We start from the raw sequence: 17,390 nt of genomic DNA, 5'->3' as shown, positions 1-17,390 counted from the left end.
TTTGTTATTTTAAGAAGATTAATAATGACGACATATTCTAGAGAGTCAGTGAGGTGACTGGATACAAAAATATTAATATATTATGTACGTACATGATGAACTATATACATAATGGATAATAAAAATAAAAGCAATTAAATTCGTTGGAGCTTTTAAATGGTTTGTAAATCTATGAAAAAAAATGAATAAAGCTCTAGCGAGTTTAATAGTTTGAATTTTTATTAAGTAAGATTAATTATTGAAATTAGATTAATAATTTATATAATTATATAATATCACATACCAAGGGCAAAAAAAAAAATGCTTTGGTCAGCGTATATGTCTAAATTTAGCAATAGCACATGTAGCTTTTTATGTCTACAAAAAAAAGTTTTATTTGAATTTTTCTAGATTTTGCCTAAAATAATAGCTCGTGTATTTATTAGGAGCATAAAAAAAGTACTTTTCTATTTTTATTCATAACTTTTTATACATATTCTCGCTCCAGTTTTTATATAGTTCTCGACTTTATTTTTAAATGGAATTGTTTGTCGAGTTTTTCATCAAGATTGAAAGTAAATTTTTAATAATTTGTGACGCGCTGTGAAGAAAGATACTAGCAAAAAAATTTTGTAGGTTATGTTTAATATTTGGAGGGGAAATAAAAATCCTTGTGAACCAAATTATCTTCTCTATCAAAAATTATCGAACTGTAAAACCAGCTTTTTTAAAAATATTTTCCATCGAAGACTTGTAGTCTTCGATGGAAAATATTAAAAAAAAAACTGGTTTTACAGTTAATTAAAAAGAAACAATGAAGAAAGATCGAAAAGAAACATAACCTAAAATTCGTTTGCTTCTAAGTTCTTGATAGTGCGTCACATTTTTAAAAAATTCAAAGTAGCTTTCATCATTATTACATAAATTTGATTATACAATAGAAAGTAAGGACGATCAACTATTTTTAAGGGCTTCTCTATATCACAATCCAAACTAGTTAACTGACCGCACTGTTCAATTCCACGTATGCTTTCAAAAAAAAAGGAAAAAACAAAAAAAAAATTTATCTTTCTATGCTTTCTATGCCTAGATAGAAATTAAATTTAACTGTCTCATTTTTTTTTTAAATATTAGCAATATATGAAAATTTTATGCATTAACAACGAAATATGTATGTATTAATAAAATTTTTATTTTATTTTATAAAAAATATTTTACATACTCTTATAAATTAGGATTTGTTTTTCATCTTATATAAATATTTATTATATTATGTTTTTTTTTATAAAATGTGTTTGTGAAATTGGTATTTCTATTTCTGAACCATGCAAATTTTAATTTACAATCATGTAATTATATATAAAATTAGAATAAACTAAATTAAGTACGTATATTAAAAAAAATCTATATTAAAAAAAATACTTTTTTAATAAACTTATTGTACTTTATAGTAATATTCGTTTTCTGAAGGACGAGGTATTTGAAAATGTATCATAATCCTTAATAACCCTTTTTTATAATTTAAGATAATTTATGTTGATTCGACAAGGGCTCTGGTGGCATGTGGACTAATAAAAAAATCCCATTAGTAAGAAAAGGATAGATGTATCTTCGTCCTTTTCTTTATGGTTAGTCCACATGGAACCAGGAGCCTTGCCTGATCTAGGGGAATTTTTTTAATTATCTTAGTTACAACCAACCTACAAAAGGAACAGTGAAGAAAAAGAAGAAAGAAAATAATTTACGAAAATATTTAATTACTTCAAGTTTTTCAATAATTAAATAAATGGAAGAGTGGAAAATTTTTCTTGTGGAAATACAGGTATTTCATTACGCTTTGATTTAGAAACACTTTTCCAAAAAGGTCTGGATAATTTATGATTTTCTTTTAAAAATCCATTAACTGATGAACCTATAAATAATTATTCTCAATTACTATCATAACTATCATAAATTTTAATTTTAATAAAATTTCTCGAAAGAATACAATTATTTTTAAAAATATTATATTTCAATTCAATTATTTTCAACAATTTTCATAAAATTCTTTGATATAATTTAATTATTTTTATAAATTGTAAAATTCTTGTCAAGAATTTAATTATTTTTGTAAATAATAAAATTCTTCTGAGAAATTTTTTCTTTTCTACACAATTTTAATAAAATTTCTAGAAAAAAAATTCAATTATATTCAAGATAATTTTAATAAAATTTCTCTAACAGGTTCAATTATTTTTAAAAATTGTAATAAAATTTTTCTGAACAATTCAATTGTTCTTAAAATTTTTTAAGAATTTTTAATTCTTTGTAAATTTCAATTATTTTCAAAATTTTCAATTAAATTATTTACAAAGATTATAATAAAATTGTTTAAAAGAATTTAATTTTCAATGATTAATTATAAAGTAATTTAATATGAAAATGATTAATTATAATTAATAATAAACATGATTATTTCAAAAACTTAAAAGAAAATATTCATAAAATTCAATTAGTTTCAAAAGTTTCAGTAAAAATTATTTTTAAAAAACATTTTCAAGAAAAAAATTAAATTCTTCAAAACATTTAAATTATTTTAAAGAATTTTAATAAAAATTTTGCCTAGAATTAAATTATTTTTAATACATTTTTAAATTAAATTTCCTGAAAGAAATCAATAATTGAAAAAAATGTTGATAAAATTCTTGAATTGAATTATTTTCAAAATATTATTTAAAAAGTTAGGAAAAAAAAATTTTTTAGAAATAATTGTATTTTTAAAAAAGTTTAATTAAATATTTTTTTTTTTTGAAATAATTTCAAGTTTTTATTTTTTAAATATTTAATTGAAGAATTTCCTAATAATAAAAATTTCGTAAAATTGAATTGTAAACAAATGTATTTGAAAATTTTCTAGAAACTTTTGTAAAATTTATTAAAAATAATTGATAATTGTTCATTTATTTCTTTCGAACAATTTTAATAAAATTTTTAAAATTAATTTCATTTTTTGATGAATTTACTTAAAATTGTATTAAAAATAATTGAAGTCCTGTGAAGAATTTTTGTTATTTAGGAAAATAATTGAATTCTTGCAACGAATTTGTATTACATTTTTTTTAAATAATTGAAATCCTGTGAAGAATATTATTAATCATGAAAATAATTGAATTCTTGCCACGAATTTTATTACATTTCTTTTAAATAATTGAAATCCTGTGAAGAATTTTATTATTTGTGAAATGTAATTGAATTCTTGCAAAAAATGTTTGAAAATAATTACATTTTTCGAGGAATTTTATTTTTTATGATAATTGAATTCTTACAACGAATTTTATTATTTTTTAAAAATAATTATTTAAAAAAGAAGTTATTGATGTTTTCGAATAATATTACTTTTGAAGAAATTTGTAAATAAATGCAATGGAACATTTTTTTTGAGTATCTAATAATTTTGAGAGTGAATCAGAAAATTCTTTAGTGGCAGGGAAATTGTGAAAATTTTGTCTGGAAATTAGGGAAAAAGAAAAATTAATTCTTTGTGGCATCCCTTTTAATTTACATCTTAGTTATGTAAATAAACACTTACTTGCTTTCCAAGGTTGAAATTTCGTTGCAGATGTGTTTGTTAATAATTCAGAACCAACATGTAGCATTGTTGTTGAAATTGATAGCTTCGGTGATGGAATTGAACAATCTTCTGCAGAAAGAAAGGTTTAAATATTATTTATATATTTATAAAACTATTTCTAATAGTTATTATTATCTGAGAATCAAATTCTACCTTTTATTTCATTGTTTCCGGCTTTTAATTTTTTCTTCGCTTCCTGCAATTCTCTTTCAATTTTGAATCTTTTAAAAAACTTGCTACAATTTTCGCTAATTTTTTTTTCGTCTAAAAGTTCTGAAATAAAATTATTATGTTTTATATATTATATTTTTATTACGTTTTATATTATTTTACTTGTTGAATAAAATTTTACCTAATTTATCATGATTTGCAATTACATTTTCTCTGTATCTAAATTTTTTCGTCACTGGATTCCCTTGTAAATGTAATTCTTGTAAAAATGGTAGATTATTAATTGCATGTAATAAGTCTTGAATGTTTTCAAGTAAATTATATTTTGCTTCAAGTACTTTTAATTTTCTTAAATTTCGCACGTCGTTCAAATTGTAAATCCTGTTTCCGGATACATTGAGAATCATCAAACACGTCTGTATTGGGACAAAAGTTGCATTTTAATAAAAATTATACAATTTTGTCATTAAGAAAACGAGAAGTTAAATTTTAGATTATGTTACCGAAAGTGTTTCTTAATGAAAAAATTGTTCAACTAAAAAAATTTGTCAAAAATTAAAGTTGAAGTAATCTTACTGCCAAAGTAGCACAACTTCTCGGTTCGAAACACAATGATTCTCCAGGATCCAATTTTTGTTTTTCAATATACAATTCTCTGAGAGACGTCAAATTTTCCAAGCCTTCAACAATGGCAATTTTATTGTAACCCAAATAAAGTTTTTTTAAATTTCTCAACGAATCTAAATTTTCGATTTTAGTTAAATTATTATGTTGCAGATATAATTCTGATAACTGATTCGCGAAATTCAAGTTTTCGATTTTATTAATGCCGTTGTTATGAAGATAGATAATTTTCAAATTTGTACAAGAATCGATATTTCCCTGAAAAATATATTGGAAAATTATATTTTTATAATTAATTAAAATTAAATATTTAATTTTATACGGAGTAGAACGATTTATAGATATACGTACAATGGCGGTGATAAATTTATTGTTCATAAATAAATGTGTCAATTTTTTGACATGCTCCTTGTCAATTTCTTTTGTCAGTGACTTATTTGATTGTGTTTCCGAGCATTTTCTCTCGATTAAGGCCGTTGTTAATTTTACCATTTTCAGTTCAAAAATAGGATAGAATTATTTTTTTAAACACTTTTGTTATTTCTATAGTAATGTAGATATTGATCAAACTCAAATTTTTTCCCTCGAGTTGAATTAAGTTTCAATTATCCGCCGATCGATATACTTAAAAGATTTGTTACTGTTTATAAATTATTATAAACAAAACAGTAACGATTGCGATAATCCCTTTTACTTTAATAGTTTAATAATTTAACTTTTTTAATAATTTAATAATTCAGAATTTAAAAATGAAAAATTAAATAATAACATTCTTCGAAAGAATTCAATTATTTTTATAAATTGTAAAAATCTTCGCAAGAATTTAATAATTTTCAATACAATAATTAAAAAATTAACAATATTTGAAAAGAAAAATTATTTAAAATAATAGGAAACAAAAAAGCAAACTAACTTCAAACTGCAAACAGATTACCGGATGAATACAATGATTATTAATATAGAAGATAATTCGAAACTCTTTCTTCAATTAATTAATAATATTAATGAAATTTATTTAATCAAATAATTACAATTGGAAATTTAAGCTCAATACTCAATAATTTAAGTTATTAAGGAAACATTTAAATTATTCTTTCGAGTAGAAAATACATAAACTGTATGTGACGCGTTTTAAAAGTACCTAAAAAAAACCTCAAAAAAAAAAAAAAATTAATTTCTAGAGCGAAAATACAGAAAGAGAATAAATTATTCTTTAATTTTTCTCTATCTGTCAAAAATATTAAATAGAAACTAGTTTTAACCTTACAAGTAAAAATTAAAAATTCGAACCATATAAAAACCTGTAAATCGTTTACTTTTCTTAGTAAGAAACGTCGTTTACCTTTTTCGGGAGTGCGTCACATATATAATTTTAAACTTTTAATTAAAAATGTGTGGTGGAAAATTTACTTTCGATACTTTTGTCTTTCTAATGACAATTTCCCTTGTATACTGCAATGAATTTGATATAGTCATTGTTGGATTGTTGATCTGACTGTGATTGGAATTTCTTGTTTCTTCATCAAACGATGTGAAAGATCTTTTGTTCTCACGTGATTTTTCATTACTAAGACAATAATTATTGAAATCAATAAAACGCTCATCTTCGCCTTGAATCTTCATCGAAACTGATTCATCATCAAAACTATAAAAATGCACACACAGGAAAATTTCATTAAAATATAAAAATAGTAAATAATATTTTTTAATGTTTTAATTATATAAATAATAATAAACAATAAATAATTTTAATAATATTTTTTTAAAAATAATATTCTAATAGTAAATAATTACTTGTTAGCAATATTTCTTTCCCGTTTATTAGCACGTCCTCTAATCCATTCAGCTGCAAAATCCTTTTCCTTTTTGCCCCGTGATCCTTTTTTAAATTTCACTAATTCCGAAGTTGAGGGATTATCAACATCGTTGAAGAAAGATGTTTTTAGATTTTTAAATGGCGTGATTATCTTTTCACTAATTATTTCATCACGTTTCGATGGATTTTTTATGAGGAAAGATGACGAATAGTCTTCATTTTCAATTTGCTTCGGTTTCTTAAATACTTTACATTTGTCCTTAAATTCAATGAATTCATCGATACAGGTTCTTTTTTTATATTTTTCTTTTTTTTCTTCAGATGCCATAGGAGGAAAATTGTATATTTCTTCTTTATTAAGGACACAGTTCCCTTTAAAAATCTTATTGTTAATTGAATCATTTAGATCGTCATTGTCTTTTTTTGTCGCTATTTGTCCTATTATCCAATTTCGATTGTGTAAAGAATGTTTATTTACAGCATTTTGTCCATTTTTTCCTTCTTTTATTTTTTGAATCGTAGTTAAATATTTATCAGCAGAAGTCATTTGTAATTTTTCATCTCTACTATTGCCCATCAATGAAGATGTTTGGTAAATTCGAGTTTCTGTTTCACAACGTTTTTTAACATTACTGATGTTATTGTCGAAATTCTTCTTTTTGTTCAGGAATTTGTTGTTCATTTTCAATTTATTATTCACGTCGTTTCTATTCAAGAAAAACAATAATTATGTACAAAAATGGTAGAATAATAAATATAATTAAAAGGTTTTTTTTTAAAAGTTTATTAAAAAAAAGGAAAAAAAGTTATTAAAACATTGCTAAGAGGCAAGAAATTTTAGGTTATGTTTACAATTTATGGAGTAAAAATCGTAAAAATAGAAAGAGAATCAATTCCAATGAAAAATTATTGAACTTCAAGTCTTCATTGCATTGAAAATATTTAACAGAAACTGGTTTTGAAGTTTAAATAATTAAAAAGTAAATTTTAATCTAAATTATCTGAATAATTGGAATTCTATGAGACAAACATAACCTATAATTCATTCGCTTCTTACCTTTATTGACGTAATATATTAATTGCTCTAATTATTACTAATTGAATCTTACTTGATTTTACTTAATTCTGCTTGGTAGTCCAAATTTTCTAAAGAATTACTTTCATTTACTGTTCTTTCCCTGTGAATTACATTTTCATGTAAATTAATGTCAGGTTTATCTCGAGAAATTAGGGAAGAAGTTACTATCTGCAGTGGTGTGAACATTTTTCAATTATTTTCTTAAAATGAATTTTTTTTCTCTCCTTTCCTTTTATTCACTGGATTTACTGTTTATTTACAAAAAGTTTACATATTTTTTCTACTTTTCTAGACTTGTTTTTAGTTCAGAGATGGGTAGTAAGTCTTCTTTCTCTCTTACTTGTTATGCAGGGTTGGGCAGTACACCTTAGGTAATAAATTAAGTGCTTTTTACAATAAAATACCTTTGAGTTTACTTCAAAAGTTTTGTAAAAAATATATTTTCTTTAGAGAGGGGATAAAATATATACATATTATTTTACCTTTGTAAAAATAAAAAACAGGTTTTTTACGTCAAAAACCCTCGAGTGATACATTACTACACAGCCCTGATTTTATGTCAAACGCCCCAACCCTGATCGGACCTGGACTTTGAACACGATCAGTAGTGTGAGCACACCTTTAGGCTGACACCTCCTCTACCGGGCTAGACTAGGACTTAACATTCTCATAACTTCAATATGTCAATGGTTATTTTTCTTTATTTAAAAATTTTCCGTTTCTAGAAACGTGGTTTATATTGTAATTAAAAAAGTGTCATTTATGAACAACCTTCCTTTTTTTGTATATCAATCTAAAAAGGACAACTATGCTTAAATTGAAATTACTGACAGTTTCTCGACCTCGAGTAACAGTTAATCGGTTATTTACCAAAAATTATTTGTGTCAGCGTCAAAAAGATTTACCGGTTAGACTTCGAGTTGCATCAGATTCAAGACAATTAAATTGGAGCACATCAAGAGAGAGAATTCGAGGATACAGTCAAAGTTCGGTAATTATTTCGACGAGAGCATTTTCCACCAAGAAGCCTTCTGACAAAAGTCCAGCGAGGTTAGTTTCTTGACTCCTCAGTCAATTTATTATTCTAATATTGATAAATTGATAATATAATAAATTATAATTATAATTCACTTATTAAATTTGAATGGAGAAGTAAATTAAAATAGTAAGAATAATTTATAAATTTAAAATATTAAAAGTACAATTTTGACACGAATAGTGCCAGTGAGGATGGCGAACAATCGGATGAATATCCTGCCACTTTGCCAGCGACTGTGGTTGTTCCAGAAATTTGGCCCAACGTTCCAGTTATAGCAATTAATAGACATCCGGTGTTTCCTCGTTTTGTGAAACTTATTGAAATAACGAATCCAATTCTTATTGATTTAATTAGACGAAAGGTGAAATTGAATCAACCGTATATTGGGATTTTCTTAAAGAAGAACGAAGAGTAAGTTTAAATTGTACTTTCTTTTATTTATAGTTGTAGTCAATATGTTAGTAATATTTTTTATGTTTAATGATAGAAATGATTCGGAAGTGGTTCAGAATTTAGATGACGTTTATTCAATTGGAACATTTGCACAAATTCACGAAGCTCAAGACTTGGGAGATCGATTGAAACTCGTTGTAATGGCACATAGACGAATTAAAATTGTAGGTCAAATTCTAGAGGAATTAACTCCCAAGGCTACAAAACATGGTGAGGAAAATATTTTTGTACTTTTAGGAGAAACTTTATGGTCAAGAATTTAAAAAAAAATTCTCCTTCTTTTGCTCAAAAATCTTTCTTAGTATCATAAAATTACTGTCATTTTCTAAAGTCATTGGAAGTAGATGAATTAAAGTAGATTAACTTTATGCAGAGATGAAACTGACGTTTCCTATATTAAATACAACAATTACCGTTCCTGTAGACGATACAATGAGCGGCGGTGGTAATAAGAAAACTCGTAGGTCTATTGTGCGAAAAAAATTTGAGCAGAAACCTCCCGATGAAGTGAAACCAGAGTCTTCTGAAGAAACTAATTCCGAAGTAGTCGAAGCAGAAGATAAATCAATTGACAAAGGGGAGAAAATAAATCCAGATAATGCTGTGCAACCATTCTTAATGGCCGAAGTTGTAAATATTACACACGAAAAATTCAGACAAACCGAGGAAATTAAGGTATAAAATAAATCGACATTTTAGTTATTAAAATGAATATTTAATCGTATTAATTAATATTCAATTGTATTAATTATTAATTATGCTCTACTTTGCAAAATATTTCAGGCGTTAACACAAGAATTAATCAAAACTATTAGAGATATTATCAGCATGAATCCTTTATATCGTGAATCTCTACAACAAATGTTACATCAAGGACAAAGAGTGGTTGACAATCCAGTTTATCTCAGTGATTTGGGAGCTGCTTTAACAGGCGCTGATGCTCAAGAACTCCAGCAGGTCCTCGAAGAAATGGATGTAAGTTTTTTTCCAATTTGAGAAACACTACTTTTTTCCTATATATTTTTTATTTGTATTTATATTTGCTCTTACTTGTATTTTTCAATAATATTTATTTTTCGATAATAATTTAGATTCTTAAAAGACTTCGATTGTCTTTAGCGCTTTTGAAAAAAGAATATGACCTTTGCAAACTTCAACAAAAAATTGGCAGAGAAGTTGAGGAGAAAGTGAAGCAGCAACATAGAAAGTATATACTTCACGAGCAAATGAAAGCAATAAAGAAGGAATTGGGACTTGAGAAAGACGACAAGGATGCAATTGAAGAAAAGTTTAGAGAGAGAATTCGTCAGAAAGTGGTTCCAAAACCTGTAATGGATGTCCTCGAAGAGGAATTAAATAAATTGAGTTTCTTGGAAAGTCATAGCAGTGAATTCAAGTTAGTAACTTAAAAAATTTGTTTAACTTTCCAACAGGAATAAATAATAACGATATTGCTCAAGACTTATAAGTAATAATTAATAATTAATAATTAATAATTAATCTTCTATATTAATAATCATTATTTACTCGAATCCGTTCGCAGTTTGAAGTTAGTTGTTTGCTTTTTTGTTTCTTAACTTTTTAAATAATTTTTTTTTCCAAATATTTTCAATTTTAAAATTAATGTATTGAAATCCATCGATAAATGTTGCAAAGAATGTTATCAAAAAATTTGATAATAATTGAATTCCTTCGAAGAATTTTATTATTTAGGAAAGAAATTGAATTCTTGCGAAAAATTTTGTTAAAATTTTTGATATTCTTTTTGAAGAATTTCTTTGCATTTTTTTTAAATAATGGAGTTTCTTTAAACATTTTGAAAATAATTGAATTTTATGAACAATTTCTTTTAGATTTTTAAAATAATCGTGTTTGTTAATAATTGAAATTTAACATTTAATTATTGAATTTTATTATAATTTTAGATAAAAATTGAATTATTTCGTGAAATTTTGTTAAAAATAATTTAATTTTCGCAATGAATTTTACTATTTAACAATATAAGTGAATTGTTTCGAAAGATTTATTAATATTTAAGAAAATAATCGAATTTTTTCGAAAAAGATTAAAAATTAAAAAAAAATTGAATTCTTTCATAAATTTTATTAAAATTATATTACGAATAATTGAATCTTTGCAAAGAATTTTACTATTTATAATTTATAAATATAATTAAATTTTTTCGAAGAAATTATTAAAAATTTTAGAAAATAATAGAATTCTATTTTCGAATAATTTAATAAAATTTTAGATTATAATTGAATTCTATTGAAATTTTTTATAATAAATTAAGAAATAAATTGAATTCTTTCGTGAAATTGTTTTGAATATAATTGAATGTTTGCAAAAAATTTTACTATTGATAAATACAATTGAATTATTTCGCAACATTTATTAAAATTTTAGAAAATAATGAACATTTTTTGAAATATTTTATAACAAGTTAAGAAAAAATTGAATTTTTTTGTGAATTTTTTTTTTCAATAATTGAATTTTTGCAAAGATTTTATAACGAATTAAAAAAAAATTGAATTCTTTCGTGAAATTATTTTTAAATTATTGAATTTTTTCAAAATATTTTAATGGAATTAAGAAAGAAATTGAATTTTTTCGTGAAATTATTTTTAAATTATTGAATTTTTCAAAATATTTTAATGGAATTAAGAAAAAAACATTGAATTTTTTCGTGAAATTTTTTTTAAATATAATCAGATTTTTGCAAAGATTTTATAACGAATTAAGAAAAAAATTGAATTGTTTTGTGAAATTTTTTTAAAATTAATTGAATTAAGAACAAAATTGAATTTTTTCGGATTTTTTTTTTTTTAAAGTAATTATACATTGTTGCAAAGAGTTTACTATTTAAAAAAATAATTGAATTGTTTCGAAGGATTTATTAAAATTTTAGAAAATAATTGGATTCGTTCGTGAAATTTTATTAAAATTTTCGAAATTAATAAACAAGATTAATTAATTAGCAAATTAGTTAATAATTGAATTTTTTTTAAAGTTTGAATTTGAAATTATTCAAAAATTTATATTTGATAATAAAAAACTTTGTAATTTTTTGTCTAGTGTGACAAGAAATTATTTGGATTGGCTAACTTCTATGCCTTGGGGTGTGACAAGTCCGGAAAATTTAAATCTAGAACGAGCTATTGAGATTTTAAATAATGATCATTATGGAATGGATGATGTCAAGAAATTAATACATGGCAAGTAGTTTTATTAATAATCGACTTAAATTTTATTAATAAACATTTAAATTAAAAAAAAAATTATTAAAGAATACTTTTTACTTCGGACAGAAATAATTTTAATTGAATTTAATTTTATTCATATAAATATAGATAATAATAGTAGAAAAATTGACATTTTCTTTTACTAAATTACTTGCAGAATTTATTGCCGTCAGTCAATTGAAGGGATCGACCCAAGGAACAATTTTATGCTTTCACGGTCCACCTGGAGTGGGAAAAACTTCAATTGCAAAGTCAATATCAAAAGCCTTAAATAGAGAGTATTTTCGATTCAGTGTTGGAGGTATGACCGACGTTGCTGAAATTAAAGGCCACAGAAGAACTTACGTAGGCGCAATGCCTGGAAAAGTGATCCAGTGTTTGAAAAAAACAAAAACAGAAAATCCTCTAATCTTAATTGACGAGGTTGACAAGATTGGAAAGTATGTATATTATTTATTTCCAATCTCCAATTGAAGATATTTTCAATCTTCAATTAAAGATTTATTTAACTTAATTTTTTACAATTTCCAGAGGTCATCAAGGAGATCCAGCGTCAGCCCTTCTAGAATTATTGGATCCAGAGCAGAATGCCAACTTTTTGGATCACTATCTTGACGTTGCTGTTGATTTATCGAAAGTTCTCTTCATATGCACAGCAAATGTCATTGACACAATTCCAGGACCTCTCAGAGACAGAATGGAATTAATCGAAATGTCCGGATATGTCGCCGAAGAGAAACTTGCAATAGCTCAACAATATTTAGTACCGCAAGCAATGAAAGACTCTGGTCTTTCGAAAGAACAAATATTAATTAACGACGACGCCTTAAATTCACTGATCAAATCTTATTGTCGAGAGTCTGGTGTTAGAAATTTACAGAAATACATCGGTAAAGTGCATAGGAATGTGGCTTATAAAATTGTGACGAAGGAAGCTGAGAAAATAGACGTTCTGTGCGATAATCTTCAGGACTTTGTGGGAAAACCATTATTTATGCATGACCGGATGTATGAAATTACGCCTCCCGGTGTGGTTATGGGACTTGCTTGGACGGCAATGGGAGGATCGACTCTTTTCATAGAGACAAAAACGAAATTCATGGAGACGTCGAAAAAATATAAGGGTTCTTTGAATTACACTGGACATCTTGGCGATGTGATGAAGGAGTCAATTAATATTTCAAAAATTGTCGCAGAAAGCTTTTTGAATTCAATTGATTCGGGTAATGAATTTTTCCAACATGCGCATCTTCATTTACACGTTCCCGAGGGTGCGACTCCTAAAGATGGACCTAGTGCTGGTGTCACTATTGCAACGGCTCTTGTTTCTCTCGCAAAGAATCAGGCAATCAGACAGGATCTTGCCATGACTGGCGAACTGAGTTTAATTGGAAAAGTTCTTCCAGTTGGAGGGATTAAAGAAAAAACAATTGCTGTAAGTGTAATATTCAATTTCTAATCTGTTTTTATTTAATTCTTCTTTATTTGATAAAAGATATTGAGGACTAAAGTCTCAATTTTTATTTTAGTCAATTTTTTCTTTTAACATTTAATTATATTTACTTAAAAAAAACGATTTTTTCTATTTTATATTTATTTAAATTAACAAATGTAGACGATTCCAGAAATCACAGTGATTTTTCATATAATATTAGGTAAAAAATAGGGGATTTTATTTTTTTAAAAAGGGATTCAAACTATGAAATTACCATGAATTCTTAATTTCTAATACAAAATCTTCAAATTTTTCTATTTCTTACAATAATTTATTTTTAAATCACTTAATTCATGAAGAACTATCATAAAATTATTACTTATAAATTATTTAATGAATAATTTTACTTCAACATTTTGAAATTAATTGAATATTAAAAGAGTTGCGTTTACAATTGTCATAAAAAGATGAACTTCAAAAAGTTTTAATTTAAAATTTTAGGAGATTTCAAGTTTTAATGAATTTAATTTGAAATTTTAAAGAATTGAGATTTTTGAAAAATTTTAATAATTCAAATTATCCTTAACTTCGTTAAATTTAAAAAAATATATTTAATTAATTATTAAAAATAATAAATTTATAAAAGAATTTCAGTTAAAAACACTAAAAAGAATTGAATTTTGGAGAAGTTACAAATAATTGCAGAAATTCAATTATTTTCAAAAATAATAAAATTCTTCGCAAAAATTCAATTACGTTTAAAAATTTTTTAAAGTTTTAACAAAATTCTTAGCAAAATTTCAATTATTATAAAAAAAATTTCCTTAATTCAATGATTTTCAATATCTACTATTTTAATAAAATTTTACAAAAGAATTAAATTTTTAAAAATATTTTAATGTTTAATAAAAGTCTTCTTCGAAATTCAATTATTTTCCAGGATTTTAATAAAGTTCTTGGCAAAATTTTAATTTTCATATTTTCAAAAATTTTCCTGAGTTCAATGATTTTCAATATCTACTATTTTAATCAAATTTTTCAAAAGAATTCAATTATTCAAAAAAATATCTTATTACAATTTTCTGAAAGAATTCAATTACATATTATTTAAAAAGAATTTTTATAAAACTATACGTAAACATTTAATTATTTTTAAAAATAATAAAAATTTCACAAGAATTTAATTACGTACAAATTTTGAGATAAATTTTTTCGCAATAATTCAATTATTTTTATGAATAATAAAATTTTTTACAGAGTTTCAATTATTTTCATAAATAATGAAATTCATCTCAAGAATTCAATTACTTTTATAGAGTTTTAACTAAATGATACTAAATAATTGAATTATATTCTTCTCAGTTTTCATAAAATAACTCAAAAAAATTCATAATTTTCAAAAAATTTAACAAAATTCTTCCAAGAATTCAATTATTTTTATAAATATTAAAAATTTTTAGATGAATTCAATTATTTGAAATTAAATACAATTTTTAATAAAATTCTTCTCCAAAATTCAATTGCTTTCAAAAATTTTAATAAAATTCTTGTTCTTAACTAACAATTCTGCAGAATTAATTTTTTTTAAAAGTTTAATTAAATTTTTTTGGAAAACTTTGTCAAAAAATATTAAAAATAATTGATTTAAAGAAGGATTTTAGTTCAAAGTTCTAGAAAATAATAATTGAATTGAAAGGATGAAAATAGTTTTGATGAAGTTACAGTAAGAATATCCTTGTAATAAAAAGTAACAATTTTTAAGTTTCAAGAAACTAAAATTTTTATTATTTATAAAAAGAATTAAATTCTTGTGAAGGATTTTATTAAAACTTTTGGAAAAAATTGATTTTCTTAATTATTTTATTAAAAATTAAAAGAATTATTTAATTATTTCAAATAATTTAATTAACTTCGAAAATAATAAATTTTGTTATTAAAAATCGTTATTTTCAGAATAAATTTTTTAATATCCGTAGTAAATTTTATTGAATATTATTAAAATTTAGTTAAGTTTTTTTAATTTACAAAAAATGATCATTTTTTCAATTTTTCTTAAAAATAAGGAAAAATGAGTAGAAAATCTTTGATTTTCGATGTATTAGGGAATTTTATTAATTTAAGGAGTCAAAAAAGGGAAAAAGAAAAAAAATAGTGGATTAGTTAAAAATGAGGACTAACTGTGATCCCTGTGTTTCGATATTTCTTTAATTTTAATTTTATTTCTTAATTAATATTAACAAAAATTTATTCTTTTACTTTAGGCAAAACGTGTTGGAGCTAAATGTATAATTTTGCCAGAAGGAAATGAGAGAGATTTTAATAATCTTCCAAAATATATCACAGAGGGACTCGAGGTGCATTTTGTGTCTTCCTTTAAAGAAGTGTACAGGATATGCTTTGAAGATAATGCCAACCAAACTCAACAATCACCCCTTTCTTCCGAATCAGAAAGAACTTAAATAAATTTAATAACTTTCAATAGAAATTGAAAATTTATCATCAAGATTGTTACTTTTTTTATATAAGTTGAAAACACTTTTAATTCTATTCTTTTTAAAGTACATTTATATACATATGTATATATAAACAAATAGCAATTCTGATAAAGTTGTTTACATTGTAAATATGTACAGCATTTTTTTGTTGATTTTATTTATTTCTTGCAATCTGGAAATTTCTAGTGGTTGAATTAAAACAGTATAATTATAAAAGTGTTGGTTAAAAATTGTATTTGAAATAGTTTTAATTGTAATAAATATAGATGAAAATAATTTTTTAATAAGCTAATTATGAGAAGTTTATTTAGAATAATTATATCTTCCTAAATGAAGACACATTCCGGCCTCGGATCGATTTTAAGACATAAAAAAGTCGCTATATTAAAAATACAAAATGAGAATTTTTAAGTATTTGTTTAGTAGCCATCGAAATATTTAAAATCAATTTAATTCTTATATTTACTTTTCGACATTTGAAACAATGTCTTCGACTCGCATTTAAATTTAGATTGTTTACAAAATAACATTTTAAGACACAACAGACTCTTTAAATTAAATCCTTTTTATTTCAAAAATACGGAATTATGTACAAAAGTTCAATTCAATTTAAATTAGGCACTTGGGAAAAATTAATATTTCAAAATTACTTATCTAGGAATATCCATTTTGCTCAATCGAATAATAAAGTCACAAAGTCGCATTTGTACCTGAATTTCCACTGGATTTGCAGTGACGTAAAAACCCGGTACTCCGGCTTTTTCCAAAATTCTCTGTTGCTCAGAAACTTTTTGATCCAATTGCAAAACTAATTCCATGTCAGTTGATTTTAATTCTTCTCTATGCTTTTTATCCAGAACGTCTCTCGATGACAATCGATCTTCTTCTGTATTTAATGTAGACATTGTTTCTTGTACTTCAATTTTATGAAGATTTAACAATTGTAATCGTTGTTGAAAGAGATGTTTTTCCGTAACGTGTTGAATTTCCATGAGTCCTTTGACAATTTCAAAAATTGTATCATTTAGAAGAGAATTCGCCAGTCCTGATAATAATTCATAGGGAAGTCGCATTTGATATTTTGGAGGCAGTGTTGAGGCCATTTGTTGAAGTTGTTCCACTAGGAAGTAGAGTTTTCTTTGTAAGTCATGTGGAGTTGGATCAGCATCCATTTCTTTAATTGTTTTTTTTTGTTTTTTTAAAAAAATACGATTTAAAACTGTCAACAAAATATTGGGTATGTAAATAACAATGATGATGAGCATGTAAAACTCATATGTTAGAAATGGGATATTTTTAGATATTGATATGTGTTTCTAGAAACAACTACTTATATGGTAGTGGCGCTGACAATCAAGGGAACAGTTCCTTTTCTTCTTTACTTTGCGGTTTTTGTTCAATGTGGACGCACCTTTATGAACGCACCCTTAAGCTGTCACTTTATTATC

The 17,390-nt window shown here is 24.3% G+C and overlaps 4 protein-coding genes across 5 annotated transcripts; 1 reads left to right on the top strand and 3 right to left on the bottom strand.

The window, feature by feature from the left end:
• Positions 1–16: 16 nt before the first annotated feature.
• Positions 17–5,116, bottom strand: LOC122500256 (protein phosphatase 1 regulatory subunit 42-like). Its single transcript, XM_043609112.1, has 6 exons — positions 4,736–5,116; positions 4,337–4,642; positions 3,942–4,176; positions 3,743–3,862; positions 3,548–3,658; positions 17–1,891 (listed from the first exon to the last, which is right to left on the bottom strand). The coding sequence occupies exons 1-6, from the start codon at positions 4,874–4,876 to the stop codon at positions 1,758–1,760; spliced, it is 1,047 nt and encodes a 348-aa protein (XP_043465047.1). The 5' UTR covers positions 4,877–5,116; the 3' UTR covers positions 17–1,757.
• A 215-nt stretch (positions 5,117–5,331) lies between these two features.
• Positions 5,332–7,798, bottom strand: LOC122500247 (uncharacterized protein MCAP_0864-like). The gene is made up of 3 exons (XM_043609102.1): positions 7,310–7,798; positions 6,179–6,907; positions 5,332–6,029 (listed from the first exon to the last, which is right to left on the bottom strand). The coding sequence occupies exons 1-3, from the start codon at positions 7,462–7,464 to the stop codon at positions 5,765–5,767; spliced, it is 1,149 nt and encodes a 382-aa protein (XP_043465037.1). The 5' UTR covers positions 7,465–7,798; the 3' UTR covers positions 5,332–5,764.
• Positions 7,799–7,939: 141 nt separating this feature from the next.
• Positions 7,940–16,071, top strand: LOC122500227 (lon protease homolog, mitochondrial). Of its 2 annotated transcripts, none has more exons than XM_043609060.1 (10): positions 7,940–8,328; positions 8,498–8,728; positions 8,805–8,980; positions 9,195–9,445; positions 9,554–9,745; positions 9,862–10,166; positions 11,846–11,985; positions 12,170–12,452; positions 12,544–13,447; positions 15,709–16,071. In XM_043609060.1, the coding sequence occupies exons 1-10, from the start codon at positions 8,087–8,089 to the stop codon at positions 15,904–15,906; spliced, it is 2,922 nt and encodes a 973-aa protein (XP_043464995.1). In that variant the 5' UTR covers positions 7,940–8,086; the 3' UTR covers positions 15,907–16,071. The 2 variants fall into 2 exon arrangements, with proteins under 2 accessions (XP_043464995.1, XP_043464986.1); XM_043609051.1 differs by having other exon boundaries at positions 9,144–9,445.
• Positions 16,072–16,488: 417 nt separating this feature from the next.
• LOC122500267 (gonadal protein gdl) lies at positions 16,489–17,379 on the bottom strand. Its single transcript, XM_043609119.1, has one exon. The coding sequence runs from the start codon at positions 17,205–17,207 to the stop codon at positions 16,593–16,595; it is 615 nt and encodes a 204-aa protein (XP_043465054.1). The 5' UTR covers positions 17,208–17,379; the 3' UTR covers positions 16,489–16,592.
• Between the last annotated feature and the right edge of the window lie 11 nt (positions 17,380–17,390).

The sequence above is a fragment of the Leptopilina heterotoma genome, unplaced genomic scaffold (assembly GCF_015476425.1).
Source record: "Leptopilina heterotoma isolate Lh14 unplaced genomic scaffold, ASM1547642v1 Lhet_101, whole genome shotgun sequence".
NCBI lineage: Eukaryota > Metazoa > Arthropoda > Insecta > Hymenoptera > Figitidae > Leptopilina > Leptopilina heterotoma.
The sequence above is the reverse complement of the archived record's forward strand: the minus strand, read 5'-3'. Positions and strand labels throughout refer to the sequence as shown.